Below are 23,346 nucleotides of genomic sequence, written 5' to 3'. Positions count from 1 at the left end.
CTCACATTTTCTGTGCCCCTGGAGTAGGGGACTGTCACCTCCAGTAGAGATTTGAAGCCTTATCCTTTTTTGTATGATTTTAGAAAAATCATTGTTCTGAGCTGGAACTTTCCCTTGTGTGGGGAAAGATGCTGGTGAATAATATATTTTTTGTCTCTCTGAGGTTCTGGAGCTTTCATGCGACAGGGAGTACACACTGTTATCATCACCCCCTTTCTCCCTCCATTTTGGTGTGCTGCAGGGCAGGGTCTTGTACTGAGGAGTTCAAGGCAACACAGCAAATCCATCTTGGGCAGCTGGCTGAGAAGGGTCCTGGGGAAGAGGTGAAGGCTGGTAGGGAGAGAGCCATGCTGGAAGGAGATGGAAGTAGCTGCCACAGGCAAAGCCGGCTGACTTCACAGCATGCAGTGACCAGAAGGATAGACCTCTTCCCAGTGTCCAAATCCCACAGGCAGAGATCTTCCCCACCTGATGGGGGACGCGCACTGCACTGCTCCCAGGCACTGGAAATCATCAGCTTGGTGGAGACTACAGATCAGGACTATTTCCCCTTGTCACCTAGGGTTCTGCTAATGGGAAACTGAGGCCTGGCTAAAACTGCTCCTGGGATCAACAACTTGAATAATCCCTTCTCTCATTCATTTCTTTGGCCTTTTTACAAGGAGACAGAAATAAACAGGATTCAGTTTCCACCTTCCGAGCTCAGTGTGGGAGACAGCCATCTACCCAAAGAATTAGAAGAGCAGCCACAGTGAGACCAGGAGAGTGGGGACTGGGCAGCACTGTTCTTCAGCGTGGGTGTCAGCTTCCCTCCTCTGAAAAAGGTACCTGACAGGAAAGAACTGTGAAGGTGAAGGGAGCACAAGCTGACAGGCAAGTGGTGCTCGTGCTGAGCTGCACAGCAGTGTTTAGAACCTACAGCTCTCTTTTAGGCAGGCCTAGCCTAAGAGGGAAGACGTAAATCACCCTTTGTTGGTTTTCACTTCTTCCTTCTGAAATCTGGGAAGCAGCTGCATGGCCTAATACCTCAGGCCAGGGATGCCAGCGAGGCAGCCTGTGCGCTGCCCTCCCCTTCACTGGACACTTTCGCAGGGCACGGACTGGCTCCCTACAAGCAACTCCAGCTGGGACAGATCCCACATGGGAGCTTGGCGGCTGGAGACAAGTGAACAAGTGGACCATGCATGGTGATCAGAGGCTTACATCGGGGGAGGAGACTGTCTCTTGCAGCAAACGTGTCATTCATTCCCAGAATCAGTGGCTGTTTATGTGCCAGGCCTTTGGTAAAATCAAATCCTCTCAGGGTCTCTAGCACATTAAGCTTCTATATGCCTGTCTGTATCCACAAGGTCCAAGGTGGTGTTTCCTGAGCTCCTTGGGCTTTTTTTGTCTTTTTCCTTTTTATCGGTACCAGGGATCGAACTCAGGTCTGCCTGCTTGCAAGGCAGGTGCTTATGCCGCTGAGCTAAATCCCCAGCCCGCTCCTTGGGCTTAAAGGGGTGACACAAGTCTCGTTCCAGTCCTTTGGCTATAGTGCAGGTGGATCTCCTGGGTCACCAGCTGTAACTTACTTTCCATTTCTATCTCTGCTATTTCAAAATGGAAGCAGGGTGATTTTCATTTTAGAAGCTAGATAAGAAAACAGGTCTCAAAAACTTGTTTTGCTACCACAAATCCTAAAACTATGTCTTTGTTTTCTCATCTGTCAGAACAGAAGCATTCTCCATTTTGGAGAGACGTAGATGGGTCTCATCTGAAAGGCTGGAAGGGTCAACCAGCTCAGCTCATGAAATGACCACAGAAGAATGATATTGGTGATTCAACAAAACTTTCAGAAGCCTAAGATCTACTCAGTTTGATCAACTTGGATGGACAACAGGCAGACATGGTTTCTGTCCTCATGGAGGTGCTCAGGCTAGAGGAGGGACAATTGCTGATCTAACCAACAGTCACAGAGGAAGGTTTGGCACCACTGGAAAAGGAGCAACTAGTAAGAGCTGGGAAGGTCTGGTGAGGCCTCACTCAGGGCTGGGATCCGAGATAGGCAGAGTTTCAACAAAGCTGGGGGTGGGGGGAGCAGGAGCATGGCCTGTAGTTGCCAGCGGGCCCGTATCAGCCTCAGGGCTGAATCCAGCGTTGGTGGTTCAGTCAACCTCCCAGCACCCACACTCATATCTGTGTGCCCCAGGTCTGGGGAGCCAGATGGGGACAGGAGCTGGCACTGTGTACAGGGCAGGGCAGGGGTGTGGAAGGACGCAACACACACTCAGCAACACTTGATTTCTGTTAAACTTAAAACAGTTTTAAGAACATCTTGAAGGTGTAAAGTTTTTTTCTTCAGGGTTAACACCCCAAAACACACAATGCTGAAAGGGTTGAAAAGAGAAAATTGCCTAGAGCAGGGATACCCCAAAATGTACTAACTGCTCCTCTGAAATACTTTTACACTCCAGAGGTGTGGAAGGCACAAGAAAAAAGCACAGCATGTGCTCTGCAGGCACCATCAGCTTCTGGGGGAGGAAGGAGGCGGCCACATGGAAGCAGGACTGTCAAGCTGCAGGGCCCGGAGTGTCACCCACGAGGCGCAGATCCTGGAAGGCTACTTTGAAAAACATGAAGGCAGAGTTTGAACACAAGAAGATGAGAGACAGTAGGCCAGGTGAGGGTTTGTTTGAGCAAAGGTAAGATAAAAAATTTCTTTGCTGGCAAAGCCATAGCCCTGGACAGGGCTGGACTGAGGGAAGCAGAAGACAAACTTAAGTTTTTGCTATTTGGAGACAGGGTCTCACTATGTAGTTCAGCTGGCCTTAACTCACTGGGTAGCCCGGGCTGGCCTGGAACTCTCAGCACGCCTCCTGCCTCAGCTTCCAGAGTATTAGGATTAAAGGCATGTGCCATCATAACCTGCATGAAGACAAAACTTAGAAAGAGGGGCTCAGGCCTGCTGAGGGCACTCCCAAGGGCTTGGGGAGGAGCTGATCTCTAAAGGACAGGGATAGAGGAGTGTGTGGGAGGGTGGAGGGAGAAACACAGAGGGAGAGGCACCTGAGAGAGGTCTTCTTTTTTCTGGGCATTTGGATGTCCATGCCATGAAGACGGGAGGCCTCCTAGCAACAGATGTGTCTTTTTTTTTCATTTTTTTGTCTTTCTATGGTCTCTCTATGCAGTTCAGGCTGACCTTGAGCTCACGTTGTATCCTAGGCTGGTCTCGAACTCAAACTTGCAACAACCCTCCTGCCTCAGGCTCCCGAGTGCTGGGATTACAGGCATGAGCTACCACGCCCAGCTAATAGATGTGTCTTAAAAGAGCCCTTCCCAGCCTCTGCTGAGTAGAACATAAGCATAATGTGGGGCTGAAGGGGCTCCCCAAATCAAGAGGCTAGTTCTGGCCCTACTGCTTCTTTACAGAATGGTTACAATCTCTCTGGTCTTGGTTTCCTCCTCTGCCAATGGGAAGCAGTATGAGCAGATAATGCAGAAGGAAGGGTCCTGTCAACCACAGACTTAGCCTGCCTGGGGCTTCTTCTTTGGCCAGGTCCTTGGTGCAGCCTCTTCTCCGAAAGGTCTGACTGAATGGGTTCTGACCCCAGCCCATGCTCTGGGTTCCCTCCACTTCACCCCAGGTGGACCCCTGTGAACAGGCCACATGTTGCTGGGGCTAGTGGGGTGCAGGTGTCCCCAGTTACTCTACCCCTGCTTCAAGGTATCCTGGAGCCTCTCGAGGGAAAGGCAGTGGAAAGGAATTAAAGAATCACCGGTCTGTAGTCCAGTCTGTCTGTCCCACTCACTAAAGACAAAGACACTTTCTGAATCTCAATGTCTGCAATGCCAAGTGGAGCTAAGAATTTCTGTCTGGTCTTCTAACCCAGGTCTACTGTGAGGCCCAAAGGAAATGTGGCTACGATTAAGACTCAGGTCAGGTAAAACATTTGCCAAACACCAGGACTATTCTGGAGCTGACATCCACTGCAGACACCAGAGCAAAACACAGCCCTGCTCTTTCTGCCTCAGGCAGGATGTTAGGCTCAAAAAGCCCCGAGTAGAACTGGGGTACAGCACCTCCTTAAGGCGTGCTCAGTGCTAGGCCAGGCCAAGCTCTCCTCACTCCACCGTTTTCCTGTCTTCTCCTCACAGTGAGCCTTTGACCTGGGATTAGGGCTGACATTTTATTCTTCTCCACAGTAGCTCCCTTAGGGGATAAAACTCTGGCTCAGGGGCTGCAAACCGAAAGTAAACACTGCTAGGGAGACTGCTGCCTGCCTCGCTCACTTTTCACCCAGTTGGCTGGCTGCCCCCCTTTGGGGCGCTCCCAGAGCCCTCTCAGGCAGTGACGAGGACTTCCTTGATGCTAAAAGCAGCAGCAAGCTTAGCAGCCACAGCCAGAAGCAAGGGTGAAGTGGGGACAAGATACTTTGAACAGTTGGGTGTGGCTGGCACACGCCCATAAACCTAGCTACTCCGGAGGCTGAAGCAGGTGGATCATAAGCATAAGGCCAGCCTGGGCATCTTAGTGAAACATTCTCTCAAAATAAAAAGATAAAAAAGCTAAGGAGGTAGCTCAGCACCTCCTGTACTCAATCCCTAGTACTGCGAAAGAGACAGAACCAAAATAAAACACAAGACACTTTAACCAGACCAGAGCCCTGTCTCTTCCCCACTGATAAAGTAGACTGAAAGACTGGGTAGAGTGGAAGCTCACTGGGCTGCAGTACAGAGAAAGGGTAGTAGACAAGTGTGCCCACAAGTAGGCCTAGCTAGACACAGCCCTGGGGGTGACTGGGGCAGGTAAGGGAACACTGAGAAGAGTGGATTCATATGGGGGCGCTGAGGGGCCTTGGTAATAGCTGGCTATGGGCTGTGAGGTTTAGAGGAGTGAAAGATGATTATTATGCTCTGGAAGGATTAATCACATAGATGGTGGCTGAATTTCCTTCCATAAGAAATGCAGATGGTAGAAATGGTATGCAAAGTTCAAGTTTTGGACATAATGAATTACTTGTATCCCAGTGTGGCAGAATGATGTCTGTCTCACCAGAAACAGCAGAACACAAGAAAACCCAATTTAGAATCCTATAGTGGCAGGGGTAGGGATTTTTTTAAAAAACAAAGATAAGATGTATTTTCAGACACCTGAAGGTAAGAGAATTAGCTACCAGCAGAGCCACACTATGTGAAATGGCCCAAAGTAGAAATCAGGATGTGAAGGAGTAGAAAACATCAGAAATAGTAAGTGAATGAACATAAAAGATTACTTTTTTGTCTTACATTATTCAAAGTGAGGTCAATTTTAATATCATTAAGGATCCTAAACTCTTGAGATTGCAGTGCCCCTGCACAAATACAGTTCAAAATGAAATCCTGAGTTAACTGTTAAATGTGGGCAAGTCAAAGTTCTGACTTATTCCATAACTGTTTCAATGCTTTAAAAAACATCTAATTCCTGAAAATATTTTTCTCTTACTTCTTGGAGACTTACTGGCTAATATCAAACTAATTAACAGAAACAGTCTCTAAAGAATAATCTTGGCTGAGTATGGTGGTGCATGCCTGTAAATCCTAGCACTTGGGAGGCTGAGGCAGGAAGATCACTTCGAGTTTGAGACTAGCCCAAACTGCATAGTGAAACTGTCTCAAAGAAAAAAAAAATCATCTTATTTATTTTGGAATAAGCAAGAAACACTGCCATGAGGAGAATATGTACAATAGAAACCCTACGTATATTAAAAGGGGATGGTGTACAAGCAAACTTTTAGAGGCAAAATAAGACAGTAATTTTGCAGCAATAATCCTTGGCCACAAGACTCAGAAACAAGGGTATCCATGGATCAATAACAAATGGAACCAGTACAGAGCTCAATAAACAGGCTGTCGGACAGATGTCCGTGGGGGAGTATTTTTGAGTAAGGCTGTTGTGACCTTTCTTCTGCCAGACCTCACTCACTGCCACTGCCAGGTGCATGTCCCGTTGCAGAGTCCTCCACTCGCCCTCCCTTTGCTTCGCTTGAGCTCCCAGAGCACGCAGTATGCATTTCTTGTGGACTCTTGCTTTTATGCTTCTGTGCTGCCCCCTACCCATGTCAGTCTTTGCTGGCAGTGCCCTGCTCTCACACGTGTGCCTGCGCTCCCTCACGTTTCCCAAGCTTCTTGTCCGCTGCTGGGACTGCAGAATACGCTCAGTGAAGTGTGGGGAGTGAAGACGGAAGATGGCCAGGGCCGCTCTGCACTGTATAGACACATTTAGGGAAGAGACGATGACTCTACCGTGGCTGTTATCTTACCTGATCTTCTGTCACTGGTGGTGGCAAAGCTGAAGACAGCGACAACATCCGTAGGGAGGCCTCCAACTGCTGGGGAGGCAGAAAGAAGTTGGGCACAACAATGGGCTCTGGGCTGCAGTGGAGGTTAAGGGACAAAGACACCTAGAAGTCTACCTCCTTCCCAGACCAGCGTCTCCTCCAACCGCGGTTACACTGTTTATGTCTCCCTCTCTCACTGGCAGAAGCTGCCTACTCCTAGTAAGTCCCAGTCTGTACTTTGTTGGTTCAAATCCTGCCCTCTCGAGGAAGCCCTCTTCTAATTTTAGTGTACAGCTATCCCTCCTTCATGTGTGACAGCACGGTGGGACACACAGGAGAATGCTTAGCATGTCTCGATCTCAACCTGTTCCCTCAATATTGCTTATTTTTCTTAGCGCTAGGGAATGTGGCTTCCTTCAGTTCCCTGCACGATGCTGGTAGGTGGCAGGTGTTGTGTGACATTAGTGGGAGGCCCACTGGTTAAACGCTGGCTTAGAGGTGACACAGACAGGGAGCAGGTGGCCCCAGGGTACCGCCCTATGCAGGACAGAGGTACCTGGCACTAGAGGAGGGTCTGCTGCCTGGCTGTTTTCTGATCACACTCAGAAACAAAGGCTTTCCAGTGAAGGGTGTCCGGGGTACAGGCCGCCTGCCCAATTTGGATGTGAGCACCAGAAGGCAGGAACCACAGCTTCTTCCCTGTACCCTGGACTGGAGGTTCTGTGTTGAGAATATGGTGTTCTGCAAATATTTGCTGAATCAAAGCCCTAGTTCAATTTGGTTTAACTTTCAGGGTGCAGAAGCTATTGAGATGTTCCAATTTTAAAATGTTTAATAAGTTATATATGGCTTTTGATTTAAATGTTTTTTTAAAATCATTGCTCTTATATGTCTGACTCTGAACTCCAGGAGGGCAGAGATGGTCTTTTTTTTCCCAGCCATATTCTTGCCACCTAGCGTGGTGTCTGGGGTAGTCAGTGTTCAGTTGACTTGAATGAAATGCAATTTATGAGCAGTTTTGGTTCAAGTCCCTAATTTTTCTTTTCTTTTCTTTTTTGAGAGAGGGTCTAACTATGCAGTTCAGGCTGGCCCTGAACCATGTAGCTTTCTGCAATCCCCCTGCCTCAGCCTCCAAGTGCTGGGATTATAGTTATGTGGCACCACAGTTGGCTTTCAGTTCCTTATTTTTCTGTAGAGAGCTAAAGGTGGAGTGGAGGACCTGAGGGAAACAGCACTCTGACCCAAGCTTTCTCCAGAAGCACAGTCGAGGCAGAGCCTTCTTGTGCTGGTGCTGTTCTGATTGTTGGGTCTTTGGTAGTCAGCTGATGCTGGGGGGAAGGACCAGCACTGCTGCGAGGTGTCAGGGCTGGGTCTGAACTCAGCGTTTCTCCTCAGCCTAGTCTCCTGCCTGCTTTCAGTCTTCTACTGAGGGAACAATTCTTCAACTTTTTCCTCTTTAGTTGATAAGAATGCACAACTTTTCCATTTAGGAAAAATCCAATTGGACCTCTCCCTAAAACTCACTGTGACCCACCTCAGATTCTCTTGTAGTTGTACCACTCAGTTGTGCCTTACTGTCTGGGTAACTTCAGGAAGCTCACTTCTGGTACCTCAATTTTTTTCATTTTTGAAACAGATATAACAATGGTAGCTGGCCGTGGTGGTACATGCCTCTAATCCCAGCACTTGGGAAGCTGAGGCAAGAGAATCACTGCAAGTTCGAGACCAGCCTAGGATACAAAGTGAGCTCACGGCCAGCCTGAACTGCATAGTGAGACCTTGTCTCCAAAAGACAAAGAAAGAAACAAACAGAACAAAACAAAACACAATAGTACTTATAATCTAGGGGGTTAAATTTATACAGGTAAGGTGCTTAGAATGTGGCTGATACAATGAACCATTTGTCCCATGAACAGTAGTTATTCTTGGCTCCCTAGCTTATGGGCAAAGTGACCTATTCTGGCTGTCTTCACCAAGAGATCCCTTACCCACCCAAATCTGTTCTCACCACTGCAGGGTCCACCTTAATGCTGAGGCCAGCAGATACATGCCAGTCCATCTTGTTCTGGACCCACCCTCACTTCCAAGTGCCAGCCACATCTGCACTCTGTCTTCCCCAGCTTGCCCAGTCACTGCGTGGCCATACTCTGCTCTGCCTGCCTCTTGCATAGTAGGGGCCTTGAGGCTCTGTCTGTGTGCTCTCCCTTTCTCTGCTCTTCTGCTGCCCCCACCAATTTCTAGACATTCACCTTTATACCCAATCCCGAGCCTGAACCCCAAGCCTTATTTCCTCCTGCATGTCTTGTAAGCACACACTCAAAATCTCTTTAATCTGTCTCTTTATATGGTGTTTCCTATCCAGTAAATGACAATACCTGGTTAGTAACCTGTGACAGAAATTTCTTTTTATTTTTTTTTGGAAACAGGGTCTCACTATGCAATTCAGGCTGGCCTTGAACTCACTAGACCAGTGATCCTCCTGCTTCAGCCTCCTGAGTACTGGGATTATAGGTGTACACCACCATGCTCAGCTGAAATTTCTAAGTTACACTTTGTATTTCTATCTTTCTCATCCTCAGTCCTTTCTCTTCATATGGTGCTCTAAGCTTTCCGTCAGACTTTTTCCATCTCTTGTTAGTGAATGTTCCTTGGCTAGTCTCCTTGCTTCGTTTCCCTGAGCTAATGTGCTCCTATAAGGAACTGGGTGGCCTAATATGTAAATCTGACCATATCACACTGTTGCTTAACAGTTAACATTTGCCAAATACTATGTACCAGGCACTGGGCTAGGTAGTTTGCATCATTAATTTAATTTTTGCAACCCCCTAAGTACTTTGGCTTCCATTTTATAGATGGGGAGACTGATGTTTATTTGCCTGAAGGATGCAGCCTAAGCACATAGGCCAGGTCTAAAAGCTAAGATCCAGGGCCTGCCTTGTCTCTCACCATTCCACTGAGCCCTGGGCTCCAGTGCAGTAAACTGCTGCCCACAGGCCAGGCTCTTCTGCCTTGTCAGCCTCCTGCACAGAGTCGCCCTACATAATGCCTGTTCATCCCGAAGGCCTTGTTCTCGTGCCTTTCCTACTGGGGCAATTCCAATCAGAGTCACGAAGCTTCCTACTGCTGTTCCCATGTCTCATCACAGCACTTAGGATAAACTCGAATTACCTGTTTACTTGATTGGCCTCTATCAGATAATGGGAACCTGATGCGAAGTCTGATTCAAATCTTCTCTTAGTACCAAGCACAATGCCTGTCTATACTCATTTTCTGAAGGAATAGTTGGGAAGGCCTGAATTCCAGGGGCCTGGGCATCTGTGGCAGACCCTATTCTGAACACAACTAAACTGACTCTCAGGGTAGTTCCATCAGGAGGCAGGATGAGCGAAGTCGGGAGTGTCTCTGGAGCCACCTGTTTTGAGCCCTCAGCTGCCTACATGTCACGCTTCTCCTGAGCCCATTCTCCCACCTGTATCAGCAGCCACATTTGTGTAATGTGTATAAATGCTTTTCCCCATTTGATTTTCTCAATACTCTTGTAAAACTGTGGTTGTTTAGTTTGATTTGCACTTACTGATTCCTACTCTGTAATGTCAGGTGAGGGGAACACGGGAAAAGACAAGGACGCTGTTCTGGGGAGCTAGAGTTCGGTGGGTGAGGGATTACTGCTTCAACCTTAGGTGGGAAAAACGGCTTAGAAAAGCTAAATCTGAACTCACACAAATAGTAAGATGTTGGATCTAGAAGGGCCAAAGGCGGGTCCCCTCCTAGTGTCTGGAGGATGCTCTTGAATCATAAAGCAGCCCCTTTCACCCAACAGCCACAGTCACCCTGCTTGTTTGGGATGAGCTACCGGGTGGTAGCTGCCTGGAAGACTCTGTGGTCCCTAGGACTTTCCCTTTCCTTTAACACACTAGTCTGTGCTTCAAAGGAGGGAAGGGGGCTGTCAGAGGCCCTTTCTTCCCATCAGCAGTATTGTTCTGGCAGTCAGGAAAATGCATCTCAATGATGCCCACTTCTTCATGGCCCCATCACTTGTTTCTCTTTAAAAATTATTATTATTAACCTTGTACAACAGATTGAACCCAGGTCTTACTACTAAGCTATGTTTCAGGCCGTTCCCCTTCAATTCTGTAAATTTATGTATTTTTTGTTTATTGAGATAGGGTCTTGCTGTGCAGTTCAGGCTGGCCTTGGTCATGTAAAAACCCAGATTACAGGCGCTTGCCACTATGCCTGTTTTTTTTTTTTGGAGGGGGTGGGCATGTAGAACCTTTCAGTCATCCTGGGGACCCCAATCTTACCTCCCCCGAAGCAGGCTGGTCTCTCTCTACCACAGCCTGCTCCCCTGCTGGAGGAGGACTCTGCACCACCCCTCCCCGGCCTGTCTAGCTGGCTCTTGCTTATCAACAGACCTCCCCAACCCTTGCAAGTGTAGCTGCCTCCGTCTCCCTTACCAGACCCCACCATCTCTTGGCTCTCTCTGGACTTGTACAACTTCTTGGTCCTCCCACTGCCCTTCAGGTATCCCTCACTTTTTTTTTTTTAAAGTTTTAGTCTGAGGAAAGTCACCATAACTATGAGCTTCAGTTTCCTTACATGCAAAATAAATGATACTTACCTTCAGACTCATGATGACTAAACAACAAGAGTAAAGTGCCTGGTACATAGTAAATGCTCAATCAATGTTAGTGCTCTTTTTTCCCCTCTCTCTGTACTTTCAGTCTTGGGGCGGGGGGAACTGGGGATTGAACCCAGAATTGTGCCTCTGAGCTATGTCCTTACTTTTTTTTAAGACAGTGTTTCACCTTGCTATTCCATGTAGCCTAGGCAGGCATCGAACTTGTTGTGATCCTCTTGCCTCAGCCTCTCAAATGTTGGGATTATGGGTGTGCACTACCAAATCTGGCCCTACCCAATGTTTTTTGAGACAGTGTCTTGCTAAATTGCCCAGGTTGGCCCTATATTTGCAGTCTTCCTGCTTCAGCTTCCCGAATAGCTGGGATTACAAATATGTGTCACTGCACCTAGCTTTTTGTTTGTGTTGCCATGCTGTCCTCTCATAGTGCCTTGTAAATGCTTGGCAAGTTCTCTACCACCAATTATACCCTCAACCTTTTTGAGACAAGTGCCCAAACTGCAACCTAAAACCTATCCTAACACTGCAATTAAACCTGAATACTGAGGTTTTAGTTTAGAAAAAACAATTGATATGTTAATATCTTTTGCCTTAAAAGAAACTGCCCTAAATGAACTGGATGAATCAGGTAGGCAATTTTATGAATGTGCTATGGACCTAAACCCAGATTGATGTGTTCTTTACAGGGCTGGTGTCAACAGTAGACCAGTAGTACCTGTCATGAAGATGAGTGTTCTAAAGAAAAGGCCTTTCCATTTCCCCAGGCATTCCACGAGGGTGGCCACTGCTCAAGCACTTGGCTAGACTAATGCCAGTATCCAAAATGCCTGGAGATGGCTTAAAGGGTCACTTGGGGGAAACACCAAAGGATACAGGAGGCTCTGCTTTGTGGACACCTCTGATCCAGTTATTACCTGCTTCTGCCTGATGTTAGGGGACTTCACGGGTGACTTTTCACGGTTTTCCCTTTTTCTTTGGGAGGTCAGGCATTGAGGGGATTTCTCAGTGCTATCAGTAGAGTCACTGAGCTCGCTGGAGGCAGCTTCATTGTCAGCCTGGGCCTTTAGCCTTGGCTCCTTGTCCTGATCTGTGCGTGGTGAGTTCCACCCAATGAAAGCACTGCTCCGTTGGGTTCCTGAACGCTGCAGGAGTGTGCTAGGCTGAGGGTTGGTTGAGGCAGCTTCGCCAACTCTGGCCTTAGAGGTACCACCCTCACAAGCAACAAGGCTAGGAGCACTCTGCCCAGGTAGGTGGGAGCTGACAGCCATTTTTGGGCTGGACGGAAAGCTGCCTCTGGCCCTGAGTGCTCCTCTGGGTGCAGGTTCTGGAGAAGGAGAAGAGAGACTTTCTCTGTGCACCTTATCAGGCTGAGGGCTGATCACCTCACTTGTGTCAGACATGAAACTGGACCAAGGGCTAGTCTTGTCTGTCACAGTAGTAATCTCATTTAGGGTCCTGGGCTCAATAATGTCTTCTTCATAGTCCTCATCACTGTAGGCAGGGCCTGCCTCAGTCTCCTCACTGCTCTGCATTCTGGAAACAAGAACTGTGTGGCCGAGGGACTCCTGGAACATCCCTTCTCCATTAGAAGTCTCCTGAAGAGCAAGGGGAGGTGGGGAATTCGTGGCCGCCTCTGCAGCTCTTGCTGATGGCTCATCTGGAGTTGTGCTTCGTTCTTGCACAGCCTCTGTATCCTGAGCATCTGGGAGGGTGGTGACCTTTTGGCTTCTACTCCTTGCTCGGTGAGAAGTCAAAGCTGCTTGAGAATTCTTGGTGATTGTCTGCAGATCTGAACAGCAATAGATATCATTCTTACTAAAAGGCAGGGTCACAGACCACTCAAGGTTTCCATACTGGCCTCTCTAGCAATCAGAATTTGAACAAACAGTTATTTCACCTGAGTCAGTGAAATTATATTCAGAGAAGCACAATTTCTATTATTTTATTCTACTAGCAGAAGACCAAAATCTAATCTATTAACAGTTGTAGACACATCTGTGGAAATGCTCTGAGACTATATGCTCATGCTCAGGAATTCTTGGGAGCTGAGAGTCCTGGTGGGCAAGTTCATGCTTCCATTTACTTCAGTAATTACCTATATTGAAAACCAAAATGAGAATCCACTTATTTACCTGTGTGATGACAGTTATTAAAACTATCTATTTTACTTGGAAAATAAAGGTAGTAAAATATCTACCACCCACAAGTGCAAAGGAGGCAGCAGAGTGTGTTGGAAAGAGCTGCTCAGTCTGAGTCTCAAACCGCTAGTGTCAGTTGTTAACTTCATAGTCATGACTTCACTGCCCTCCTTAAGCAGTTTTTAGGGCAGTACAGGGGACTGAACCCAGAGCCCAAGGCTGCTAGACAAATGCTCTACTACAAACCTGTAAAATTTTGCTTGAGACAGGGTCTCACTAAGTTGCCCAGGTTGGGCTTGAAATTGTTGCAGTTCTTCTGCCTCAGATCTGACTAGCTGGGGTCGTGGAGTCCAGCATTAACTTGTTCATCTATAAAGTGTGATTAACATCACTCATTTTATATATATGTCACAGTAGAGAATATGTGAGACAAATAGGAATAACTATGTGAGGTATGACAGGCACTTAATAAACAGAGGTTACTAGCCATCTTCAATAATTTTTTGGTTGAAATTGGACTGAATAAATTAGCAAGCAGTCTGGACATGGTGGCACATGCCTGTAGTCCTAACTACTCAGGAAGCTGAGACAAGAAGATTGCTTACATCTAGGGGTTTGGGGTCAGCTTAGGCCACACAGTGAGATCTTATGTTTCTTTTTAAAGTTAGTAGCTAGGGATAGAGTTCAACAGCATAAGCACCTGCCTGGCAAGTGCAAGTTCCTGAATTCAATCTCCCGTTTAAAAAAAATTATATATACATATATATATATAATTTATAGTCATCGTGGTGAATATATATACATATCACATCTTGATCATTTTTACTCTCCCTCTCCCCTAACCTGTCCTTCCCCAGACACCCTCCTAATCTCCACAAAGTCTACTTTGCTGTTTCTTACCATATCTCTTTTATTTTGTTCTTTACTAATATTTCAGATTTCACCTATAACAGAGATCATGAGATATTTATCCTTCTGGGTCTAATTTATTGTATTTAATGCTATAAGATCCTGTCTCATCAGTAGATAGATGGACAGATTGATCTAGTGAATGACATTATCTTTGCATAGCTTTTTTTTTTTTTGAGACAAGGTCTTGCTATGTGGTTCAGGCCGGCTTTGAAATCACTGTGATCTTCCCTCAGCCTCCCCAGTGCTGGGATTACAGGCATGTGCCACAATGTCTGGCCTTTATTTCCGAGACAAGGTTTTGCTGTGTAGAACAGACTATCTTCAAACTCGCTACGTAGCTGAGGATGGTCTCGAATTTGTGGTCTTCCAGCCTCAACCTTCTGAGTGTTGGGATTATAGGTGTGTACCACTGCATCTAGTTGTTTACATGCTTTTTTGTTGTTTTTTGAGACAGGGTTTTATGTGCAGTTAAGGCTGGTCCTGAACTTACCATGTAGCCCAGCTGGCTTGGAACTTCCAGCAGTCTTCCTGCTCAGCCCCCCAAGTGCTAGATTATAGGTGTGTGGCACCATGCCTGGCTGTTTACATGACTGAGAAGAAAAACTGTCACTGGAGGTAAATCTGACTCCTAGGGGTGAGGAGTCAGATTAAGTATACCTCATTCACCTAATAGAGGGCTCAACCTACAGGATTCACTGGTCATTTAATATACTGATGATGGTTAGAATCAAAAGGGAGTTAGTAGATGAAAATATGAAATGAATATGAAAATGAATATGAAAATAAAATAAAATATTTTTATCTAAAAACAGGAATAACTTTTTTTGACCATCATGGTATTTTCCTCCACTCCCACCTTTAAATAGGAAATTGAATTCACTCATCCCAGTGTAGAATCTATACATCTTGCATGAGCAAAAATGATGCTAAGTGAGGACTAAAGATGCTGACCTCATTTATTCTCCAATGTTCCCCAAAGCTTGCCTTATAAAGATTTCCAGGTCTTAACCCTGGATCCAACTCAGGAGGATAGGGTAAGACCTGATTTCAAAATAAGTGCTCCAGTAACTCTTACATTCAGGCAAGTCTGCAAAACAGTTGCTCCAGAGTGTTTTGGTCACGCAGTGGAATTACTGGAGATCGTGTGTTACAAACAATACTACATGGCGGTTGAGCTTCAGAGATTCTGTGGCCCTGTGGTATAGCCAGGGCAGATGGATTTTTATAACCCCTCAATAAATCCAACATGCAGCCACGGTGAGAATCACTTTTTTGACAGGTGTTTTCAAAAGGTGGATGATGAACTCCTGACATCTAGAACCATCTAGTATGCTTATTAAGAGTACAGGCTTCTGGGTTTTGAGACAACACTTTAACCATGTTTGCAGTTGATTTTTTTTCTGAAAAAATGAGTGGCACAGGTTCAAGAGCTGCTGGACACAACTCATCTAATTCACTCTTCTCTTTTTTTGGCTGGGGAAATAAAAGTTCAAGAAGGGAAAAGAGATGCTCAGGGTCAAACACCAAGTCTATCCAGAAACCTACCAAGGACCTGTATCTCCTGCCTTTAGTTCAATGCTCTTCCAGTGCTTAATCACCCTGTATCATAGTAATATGTCCCTTTTTAAAAAAGAAAGATAGGCTGGGTGTGGCGGTACATGCCTGTGATCCCAGCACTTGGGAAGCTAAGGCAAAAGGACAGCTGCAAGTTTGAGACCAGCCTGGGCTACACGGTTAAAGGCCAGCCTGAACTCCATAGGGAGACTGTCTTACAAAACAAAAACCAAACAAAAAGATGTGAAAATGGTTGTTCTATCTGTTCTAGTGGCTTGTCTGAAGCAGACACAAATGAGTCTTACCTGAGATTAAGGAGCTGACTTGCAACACCAGGTTACTGGATTTCTCCAGAATGCACTGGCTCTGCAGGTCTCGGCTACTGACTTCTGGCCCAGGCTGGTCCCTATGGTTCTCCTGGCACTGTAAAATGGCAGGATTAGTGCGAGGGCTGAGAGGCACGAAAGGCTTGTTGAGTTTCTGGCTGAAGTACTGCTGGATCTCATCGAGCTCACTCAGATTCTTCCTGGGGGAAAAAAGGGAAACAGGTAACAAAAGGGTCATTCATGGAGAGCACAAGAATTCACAAGAATCTTTTATGTAACACTTCAGCTAAAATCTTAAAACCTGTCCCTTAGAGTTTAGAGAGCTGTTCCTCTCCAACTTATCATTCATCCTTTACTCCTTTGACTACGATTCTGTGCCAGCAACAACTCTGCCTCCTGCCTGGCTAATGTGGTTCCTTTTCTAATATCTAGCAAAAGGCAACCTTTTTATAAGGAACTATTTTTTTTTTTTTTTTTTTTTTTGGGTCTTTTTGAGACAGGGTCTCGCTGTGCAGTTCAGGCTGGCCTTGAGCTCACTTTGTAGCCCAGGCTGGTCTTGAACTCGAAACAATCCTCCTGCCTCAACCACCCGAGTGCTGGAATTACAGGTGTGAGCCACCACGCCTGGCATAAGGAACTATTTTTGCCTACCATTCAAGTTCTCACTTTTTCTTACTCTGATAGAAGAAACTAACACTGTCCTTTGCTACCTCATAACCATTCCTAATTATTCTAGCAAGTGACCTCATCAGCCTTCTCTGACCCTCTAAATTGGTTCAGGGAGCTGGGTACAGTGGCACACGCTATAATCTCAGCACTTGGGAGGCTGAGGCAGGAGAAACACTCTGAGTTCAAAGGGTACATAGTGAACTTGAGGCCAGCCTGAACTACTTAGACTTTGTCTGAAGAAGAAGAAACAAAAACAAAAACCAAAACCATTTGATCAGGGACGCCATGCGTAGGTCCACAGTCCTCTCTGTAAATCTTCAGCTGCAGTACTTGTTTATTTCACATCTATTTCCCCTCATGTACTATGAGCTCTACGATGATTCTTTTATAACTCTTTGTGCTTGGCACAAAATAAATGAATGCTGAATGGATAAATGAACATGAATAAGTGGCTTTAAGATTTTCAATGGAGTTACATATATTCTCACCACTCTCCAATGAGAAATCACACTAACTTTCAGTTGCATACAATTGTTTGCAATTATAGTACCCTGTTTAACTCTCAACCTACCATTGAGACCAGTAAGACCTACCAATGGTAGGTCTCAACCTACCATTGAGACCATTGAGACCATTAATTTTATTTTTTTTTTTGGTCCTTTTAAGACAGGGTCTCGCTATGCAGTTCAGGCTGGCCTTGAGCTCACTGTGTAGCCCAGGCTGGTCTCGAACTCGCAACAATCCTCCTGCCTCAGCCTCCCGAGTGTTGGGATTACAGGTGTGAGCCACCATGCCCAGCTGAGACCAGTAATTATTAAAAGCACTTGAGGTTTAGAGAATTCAAGTGATTCGCACTGGACGAGGAGAGCATATTCAGAATTTGTGACTCTAAATTTTGTGCTTTTCTCATAACAGACATGCTCTCTCCCAGGCGGGGCGACTCTCCTCACACTTTTGCCGATACTGAATCCTGTTAATACTGAATCTTGGGTTCAAGCTACTCCTGGTTGTATTTCCTCTTTCCATTCAAGTCTGCAGCTCATTTCATCTTTTCAAAGTTCATTACTCCAGATCACTGGGTAATTTTTCCCTTAAATTTACTCCTTCACAGTCAGTATTTCTACCCACCTTGTCTTAGATTTCTAATTTTTTCATTATTTCTTATTTTGGTTTCCTTAACTGGGTGCAAGCATCTGGGAACAGAAGATAATGTTGTAAACATGTCTATTTTTATAGTACTTTCAATGTGTCTGGTACAGTTAGCACAACATACGCACTGACTACCAGTGAAGTAAACTGGAAGTCTTTCTGTCCTTTTATTAGGAATAGCTCTGCACATCTTAGAATCAAATTTAAATACAAGGAGAGAATATAATTTATCTTTATTCTATCACCAGAGGCTCTATCAAATAATGTGTGGATGAATTCTAGCAATCAGTATTCTATTAGGGTCTTTTAAATGATATTGATTTAATGAATTGTGAGAAGCACTGCTCTACGATAATGGTTTTAAACCTTGTGATTTTGCCAGGTATAGTGGCACATGCCTGTAATCCCAGCACTTGGGTGGCTGAGACAGGAGGATCACTGCCAGTTTGAGGCCAGCCTGGGCTATATAGTGAGTTCAAGGCCAGCCTGAACTACATAGTGAGGCCCTGCCTCAAAAAACCAAAAACCAAACCAAAAGAAACAAACAAACCTGTTGATTTTGACACCCCCCCCTTCACCCCCCGCCTGGGGACTCAGGTAATATCTGGACACTTGGTTGTCATGACTATGGGAAAGTGCTACTGGTATAGAGTATAGTGGTCAGGGATGCTAAATATCTTACATCGCAATGACCTTCGTGACAAAACATCAATGGCATTGATTGAGAGAAACTGCACTAGGGTGCAGGAGAGTTATCTTCCCACTGTGGGTTCCAAATATTCAAATGATCTAACAAACAAGACAAACTACTAATGATTTTACTTCAACAGCCTGTACCAATAGCATCTTACCAAGCTAAGGTGAGAATTAGAACACATTATTTCTTTGCAATGTAAGTTTAGGCAGTTTCTCATAGACTTGTTGCTTATTCTTTTCTAGTATGTTTCAAGCAAAAAATGACATAAATTTTCTTTCCTGAGTTTGCATTTCGAAATTCAAGGATAGGTTAAGTTTTTTCCAAATATACAATCTTAATTTTTTTTGACACTTTGCAAACTCTCTTCCTTTCCTCCCACTTTTTGCTTGAGAAAAACTGTTTAAAAGTCAAACTCAGCCTTTTATTTAAGGCCCTTCACGATCTGACCCCTTTGGAACTTGCCCTGCTCCTTGTACTTTTTCCTAACTGCACTGGTATTTCCCCAAATTTGACTTGTTTCATGGCTCTAACTCTTGGCACTATTCTTTGTATACAGAATGTCCTTTATGTTTATTAACCTATTCCATCAAAGCCCAGTTCAAATGTGACTGAATTTTTCCATGTCTAACTCAGAATGTAACTGTCTACTCCTGGCCAGGAGCCCTCCAGCTCTTACTACTCTGCATCGTATCTGGCAGCATGGTTATTTTTTCTACTAGGTATGGCAGAGCCAGGATTGAAGGTCTTATCTACCTAACTCTGAAACCGGGTCCTTTTCCCCATGCCACACTTCTCACTAGGTAACCTTGAGGCTGATCTTGCTGGTCTATGACTGCACTTTCACTTCTCACAGTGATTCTCTGGCTCAATGCTAACTAAACTAAGAAAGGGACAGGACAAATGCTAGTGTGGAAGAAGCTACTGGTTGTGAAGAAAAAGACAGTGGGCAGGATGATCAGGCTTTGTAAAGTGTAAAGAGGTGAAGACGAGCAGATGTGAGGATGGTTTCTGTACTTATAAATGGATCAGCAGTACAGCTTTCCTGGTAAAAGAGTGAATGGTTCTACATTGAGATGGATTCATCAGTGAGGAATCCTATGAGGCTCCGAGGTCCAAGACAATACGGACATGCACGAGCGCCTTTTACTAAACCTCCTGAGCAGGGGTAGCTGTGGAAGTGCAGTTCTACGCATGTAGCTTCCTATGTCTTTCCTTAGCACAAGGCCACACCTTAGAGAAGTCAGAATGGAGGGGCTAGAAGACAAAGGCAACGTGTTGAGTCTGTTTTCACTTTTTGAGACTGTGTCGCCCTGCTGCAGGGATTCATGAAATCGGCGGATGTTCTGCACGTGCTCTTCATGACGTGATGCTGGGCTTCTTATGGTATTATTTCTGTTAAAAGAAAATGGGAGCAAAATAAATTCCCCGCCAATATGAAAACTTATCCTAAAATGGCACTCCAAAGCTATCCCCACTACCACAGTTCTGGCTTTATCAGTTCTTGCTTGGATTACAAATGTCTCCCAAGTAATCTTGCCTTCAGTCTCACCCACCCCCCTTTTTTCCATTCTCTGCACTATAGTCTGAGTGATTTCTCTAAAACATAGATCTAAAATAACAATAATTTACATGGAGTTCTTATTTTGATGCCAAGCCTTGTTATAAACCTTTGATATATAACAATCTATTTTATCACCCTCATTCTTTTCTAGCTTTGATTTTTCCTGGAACAAACATCTGATTTCTAAGCATGGTATTCAAGAATATGACTCCAGCAATGTCTTTTTTAAAATAAACACTTTACTGATATAATTCATGAATCACACAATTACCCTCCTTAAAAGTATACAGTGCAGCCAGGCATGAAGGTGCATACCTGTAACCCCAGAATTCTGGGAGGCTGAAGCAGGAGTTTGAGCCCTCATAGGCACTTTATTGGACTCTCTCTCTTTTTTTTTTTTTTTCCATTCATACAACATACATTTTACCCCTTTAATGTGTACAGTTTAATGGTTTTTAGTACATTAACTGACTTGTGCCACATCACTGCAGTCATTTTAGAAGGTCTGCGTTTAGAACATTTAGGGACCTGTGTACTGTACATGTCACCCCTCATCTATTTCCCCAATTCTTCTTTCTCAGCCCTAAACAGTCACTAATCTTCTATTCATTTACCTATTCTAGATTTCACATGAATGCAATTATATAAAATGTGGTTATTTTTAACTGGTTCCCCACTCCCCAGCATGATGTTCTTAAAAAAAGATGAAAAATGCTCCTAAAAACAAATATATGTATACAATTTCTGTGTGGACATATTTCTTTGGGTATATATCTAGGCACAGAATTACTGGATCATATGATTACTTTACCTTTAAACTTCTAAACAACTACCAACACTGTTTTCCAAGGCAACTGTACCATCCTACAATCTCATCAGCAATGGATGAGGGTTCCAACCTCTCTACATGCTTCTTAACATTTGTGATATTTGTCATCTTAATTATAGTCACCCTAGTGGATATGAAGTGGATTCATAACTATAGTTTTGATTTGTATCTTTTCATGGGCTTATAATAATGGCTGCTGGTATATCTTCACAGAAATCCTAATTCAGATTCTTTGTGCATTTAAAAATTGGGTTATTTGCTTTTAATTTTTTTATTTGGCAGGTCTTGTGATCTTCCTGCCTCAGCCTCCTGAGTGCTAAGGTTACACGTTTTCTGGGTCATCAATAATTTTTAATAGTGTTAAAGAATTCTAAAGTAAAACTGTTTCAGAAACAAGCTTTACTAAGAGTGTCTGTATTGGAGGAAGGGGTCTACTTGGTAAACTGCTGCTGTAGCAGTGGCTGCTAGGAGAGAATACTTCTTCCTCCCTGAGCAGGGGAAAGGTATGGGAAAGATCCCAGTGGAGGGTACTAGGACCTGCAAGGGAGCAGGGTAGAACAAAGCGACCTTACTTTTAGACTCTGTCCTGACAAGAGGGAGCATGCTCTAGTCGTGTGTGCATGTCATGACAAAGACGGCCCAATGATTTTTTTTGGGGGGGGGGCAGGGTACTGGGAATTGAACTCAAGACTTTGGCTCAGGCAAGTGCTATGTCAATGAGCTACATCTCCAGCCCTTTTATTTTTTGTATCAGGAATCAAACTCAGGTTAAATGAGACATTTGCCAGGCAGTCACTGTGCTGCTGAGCTATATTCCCAGCTCTCCAACTGCTTTTTACAAAGCAACCTGGCACACAGTTTTGGAAGAGGAAAGATGATATATTTCTTAAAATAGGTTAAAACTTTTAAGGATAAGAGAAGAGTGGTCCTGGCACCAAAGTGATCCTTTTATAGCAGTAAAAATTCTAGCTCCTATTTTATGAAATTTTGTTTCCATAGATCTTAGTGTGAGAGATCAACAAAGTTCCTCCTCTGTGTGCAGTTTCTTCCTCTATCAAACGAAAGAGAAATGGTAAGCCAGTTCATCGACTTCTATTCTTTGATCCCATTTCTTCCTGTTAAGAAATTACTCACTTGGGGCCTGGGGATTTAGCTCAGCGTCATAAGCGCCTGCCTTGCAAGTGTGTGGTTGTGAGTTCGATCCCCGGTACCGATAAAAAAAAAAAAAAAAAAAAAAAAAAAAAAAAAAAAAAAAAAAAAAAACCCAAAAGGTAAAAAGAAATTACTCACTTTCCCAGAGAGGAGAAATCCAGGTCCTTTGAAGAGGTGTGAGTAAGCTGGTCTTGAGTGTGTCTTGCAATCCCACTGGGGAATGCAGCATACATATCAGAGGCAGGGAAAGAAAAGGGGCTGTACACTGGGATCTGCAGAAGCAATCAAAAATGGTACATGGGTTACCATAAACCCTCGTGGAACAAAGTATATAAATAAATTTTCCAAATGTATTTAACATAATACTGAGTACTTTTTTTTGGAGACAGGGTCTTGCTATATAGTCCAGCGTGGCCTTGAATGCATGGCAGTCTTCCTGCATTAGCCTCCCAAGTCTGAGATTATAAGAGTGTGCCACCACATCCAGCAATAATTAGTACCTTCTATGTATGTATGTGTATGTATGTTTGAGCCTGTAAGTTTTTCTTTTTTTACTTGTTTTGCTTTTTGAGACTGGGATTCCCTTGCTCAAACTGACCTTAAACTCACTGTGTAGTCAGGATTGCCCTTGAATTTGAAGTGAGCTGTCTGCCTCATCCTACTGAGTGCTGGGATTACAGGTCTGCGGCACCACCCTTGTCTCACTTTCTATGTGTTGAATCTTCTCATTTAACCTTTATGATTATCTTAGGAGGTCAGTAGCGCTGCTGTCCTTATTTTATAGAGTGCACTATCAGATGCTTTTCAGTTGCTTTGTATTTATGCCCCTCCAGCTAGTTTGTAACTGGCTGGAAATCATCTGATGTTTAGTTTACATGTAAGGATAATGTGACTGTAGTTATTTCTTGTCTCATGTCTATTAGGACCGAGCTTAAGAAAAGATCAATAAACTCTTGGTCATTTTCTTATGCATTTACCCATTCGATATTTATTGATACCCTTTGTGTCAGACCTTGGGTCCATGCATATGTAAAAGAGGTAAATAAAACAAATCCTTTGCCTTAATAAAGTTGGGATAATGTGGAAAATTATTCTTTTACAGTTGAATTATTTGATAGAGTTGTCTCTATTACCATTGCTAGTTCTTCTTCCCAATCTTTCTTTTTCATAAAAAATCAATGATTACTGCACATGCTTCTCCTACCTCTGGCTCAAGTTTTCATTCATTATCTACTCCACAGTGTTCTGGGGATCGAACTCACAACCGCATACTTGCAAGGCAGGCACTTATGCCGCTAAGCTAAATCCCCAGTCCAAGAAAACTTTTTTAAAAAAAGAAATTCTGACAGCTGCGGCCTGTGGCACCTCCAGGCTGCCAGCAAGACCTGTCGCCATGGGCCAGGAGTGACTGGGTGCCCACCGGC

At 44.6% G+C, this 23,346-nt stretch overlaps 1 protein-coding gene and 1 long non-coding RNA gene across 7 annotated transcripts in view; one reads left to right on the top strand and one right to left on the bottom strand.

Moving 5' to 3' along the window:
- Positions 1–23,346, bottom strand: part of C2cd3 (C2 domain containing 3 centriole elongation regulator) — a 139,080-nt gene that overhangs the window by 1,015 nt on the left and 114,719 nt on the right. For 3 of the 6 annotated variants that reach the window (XM_063256502.1, XM_013145304.3, XM_013145303.3), the window contains exons 28-32: positions 22,061–22,194; positions 19,611–19,772; positions 15,845–16,065; positions 11,809–12,724; positions 6,279–6,390 (exon numbers count right to left, since the gene is read on the bottom strand). In XM_063256502.1, coding sequence (XP_063112572.1) covers positions 6,279–6,390; positions 11,809–12,724; positions 15,845–16,065; positions 19,611–19,772; positions 22,061–22,194 — 1,545 coding nt within the window. Of the gene's footprint in view, positions 1–6,278; positions 6,391–11,808; positions 12,725–12,862; positions 13,031–15,844; positions 16,066–19,610; positions 19,773–22,060; positions 22,195–23,346 lie in introns of those variants that run through there. The other 3 variants (XM_013145305.3, XM_063256501.1, XM_013145306.3) reach the window with 3 other exon arrangements.
- On the top strand, positions 990–22,067 carry LOC134477697 (uncharacterized). Its single transcript, XR_010049842.1, has 3 exons — positions 990–1,990; positions 2,454–2,659; positions 21,770–22,067. It is a non-coding gene; the product is annotated as an uncharacterized LOC134477697 (long non-coding RNA).

This window comes from Cavia porcellus, unplaced genomic scaffold, assembly GCF_034190915.1.
Source record: "Cavia porcellus strain 051 isolate PalLab524CR breed Dunkin Hartley unplaced genomic scaffold, mCavPor4.1 scaffold_9, whole genome shotgun sequence".
NCBI lineage: Eukaryota > Metazoa > Chordata > Mammalia > Rodentia > Caviidae > Cavia > Cavia porcellus.
This window is presented reverse-complemented; position numbering and strand designations above follow the sequence as displayed.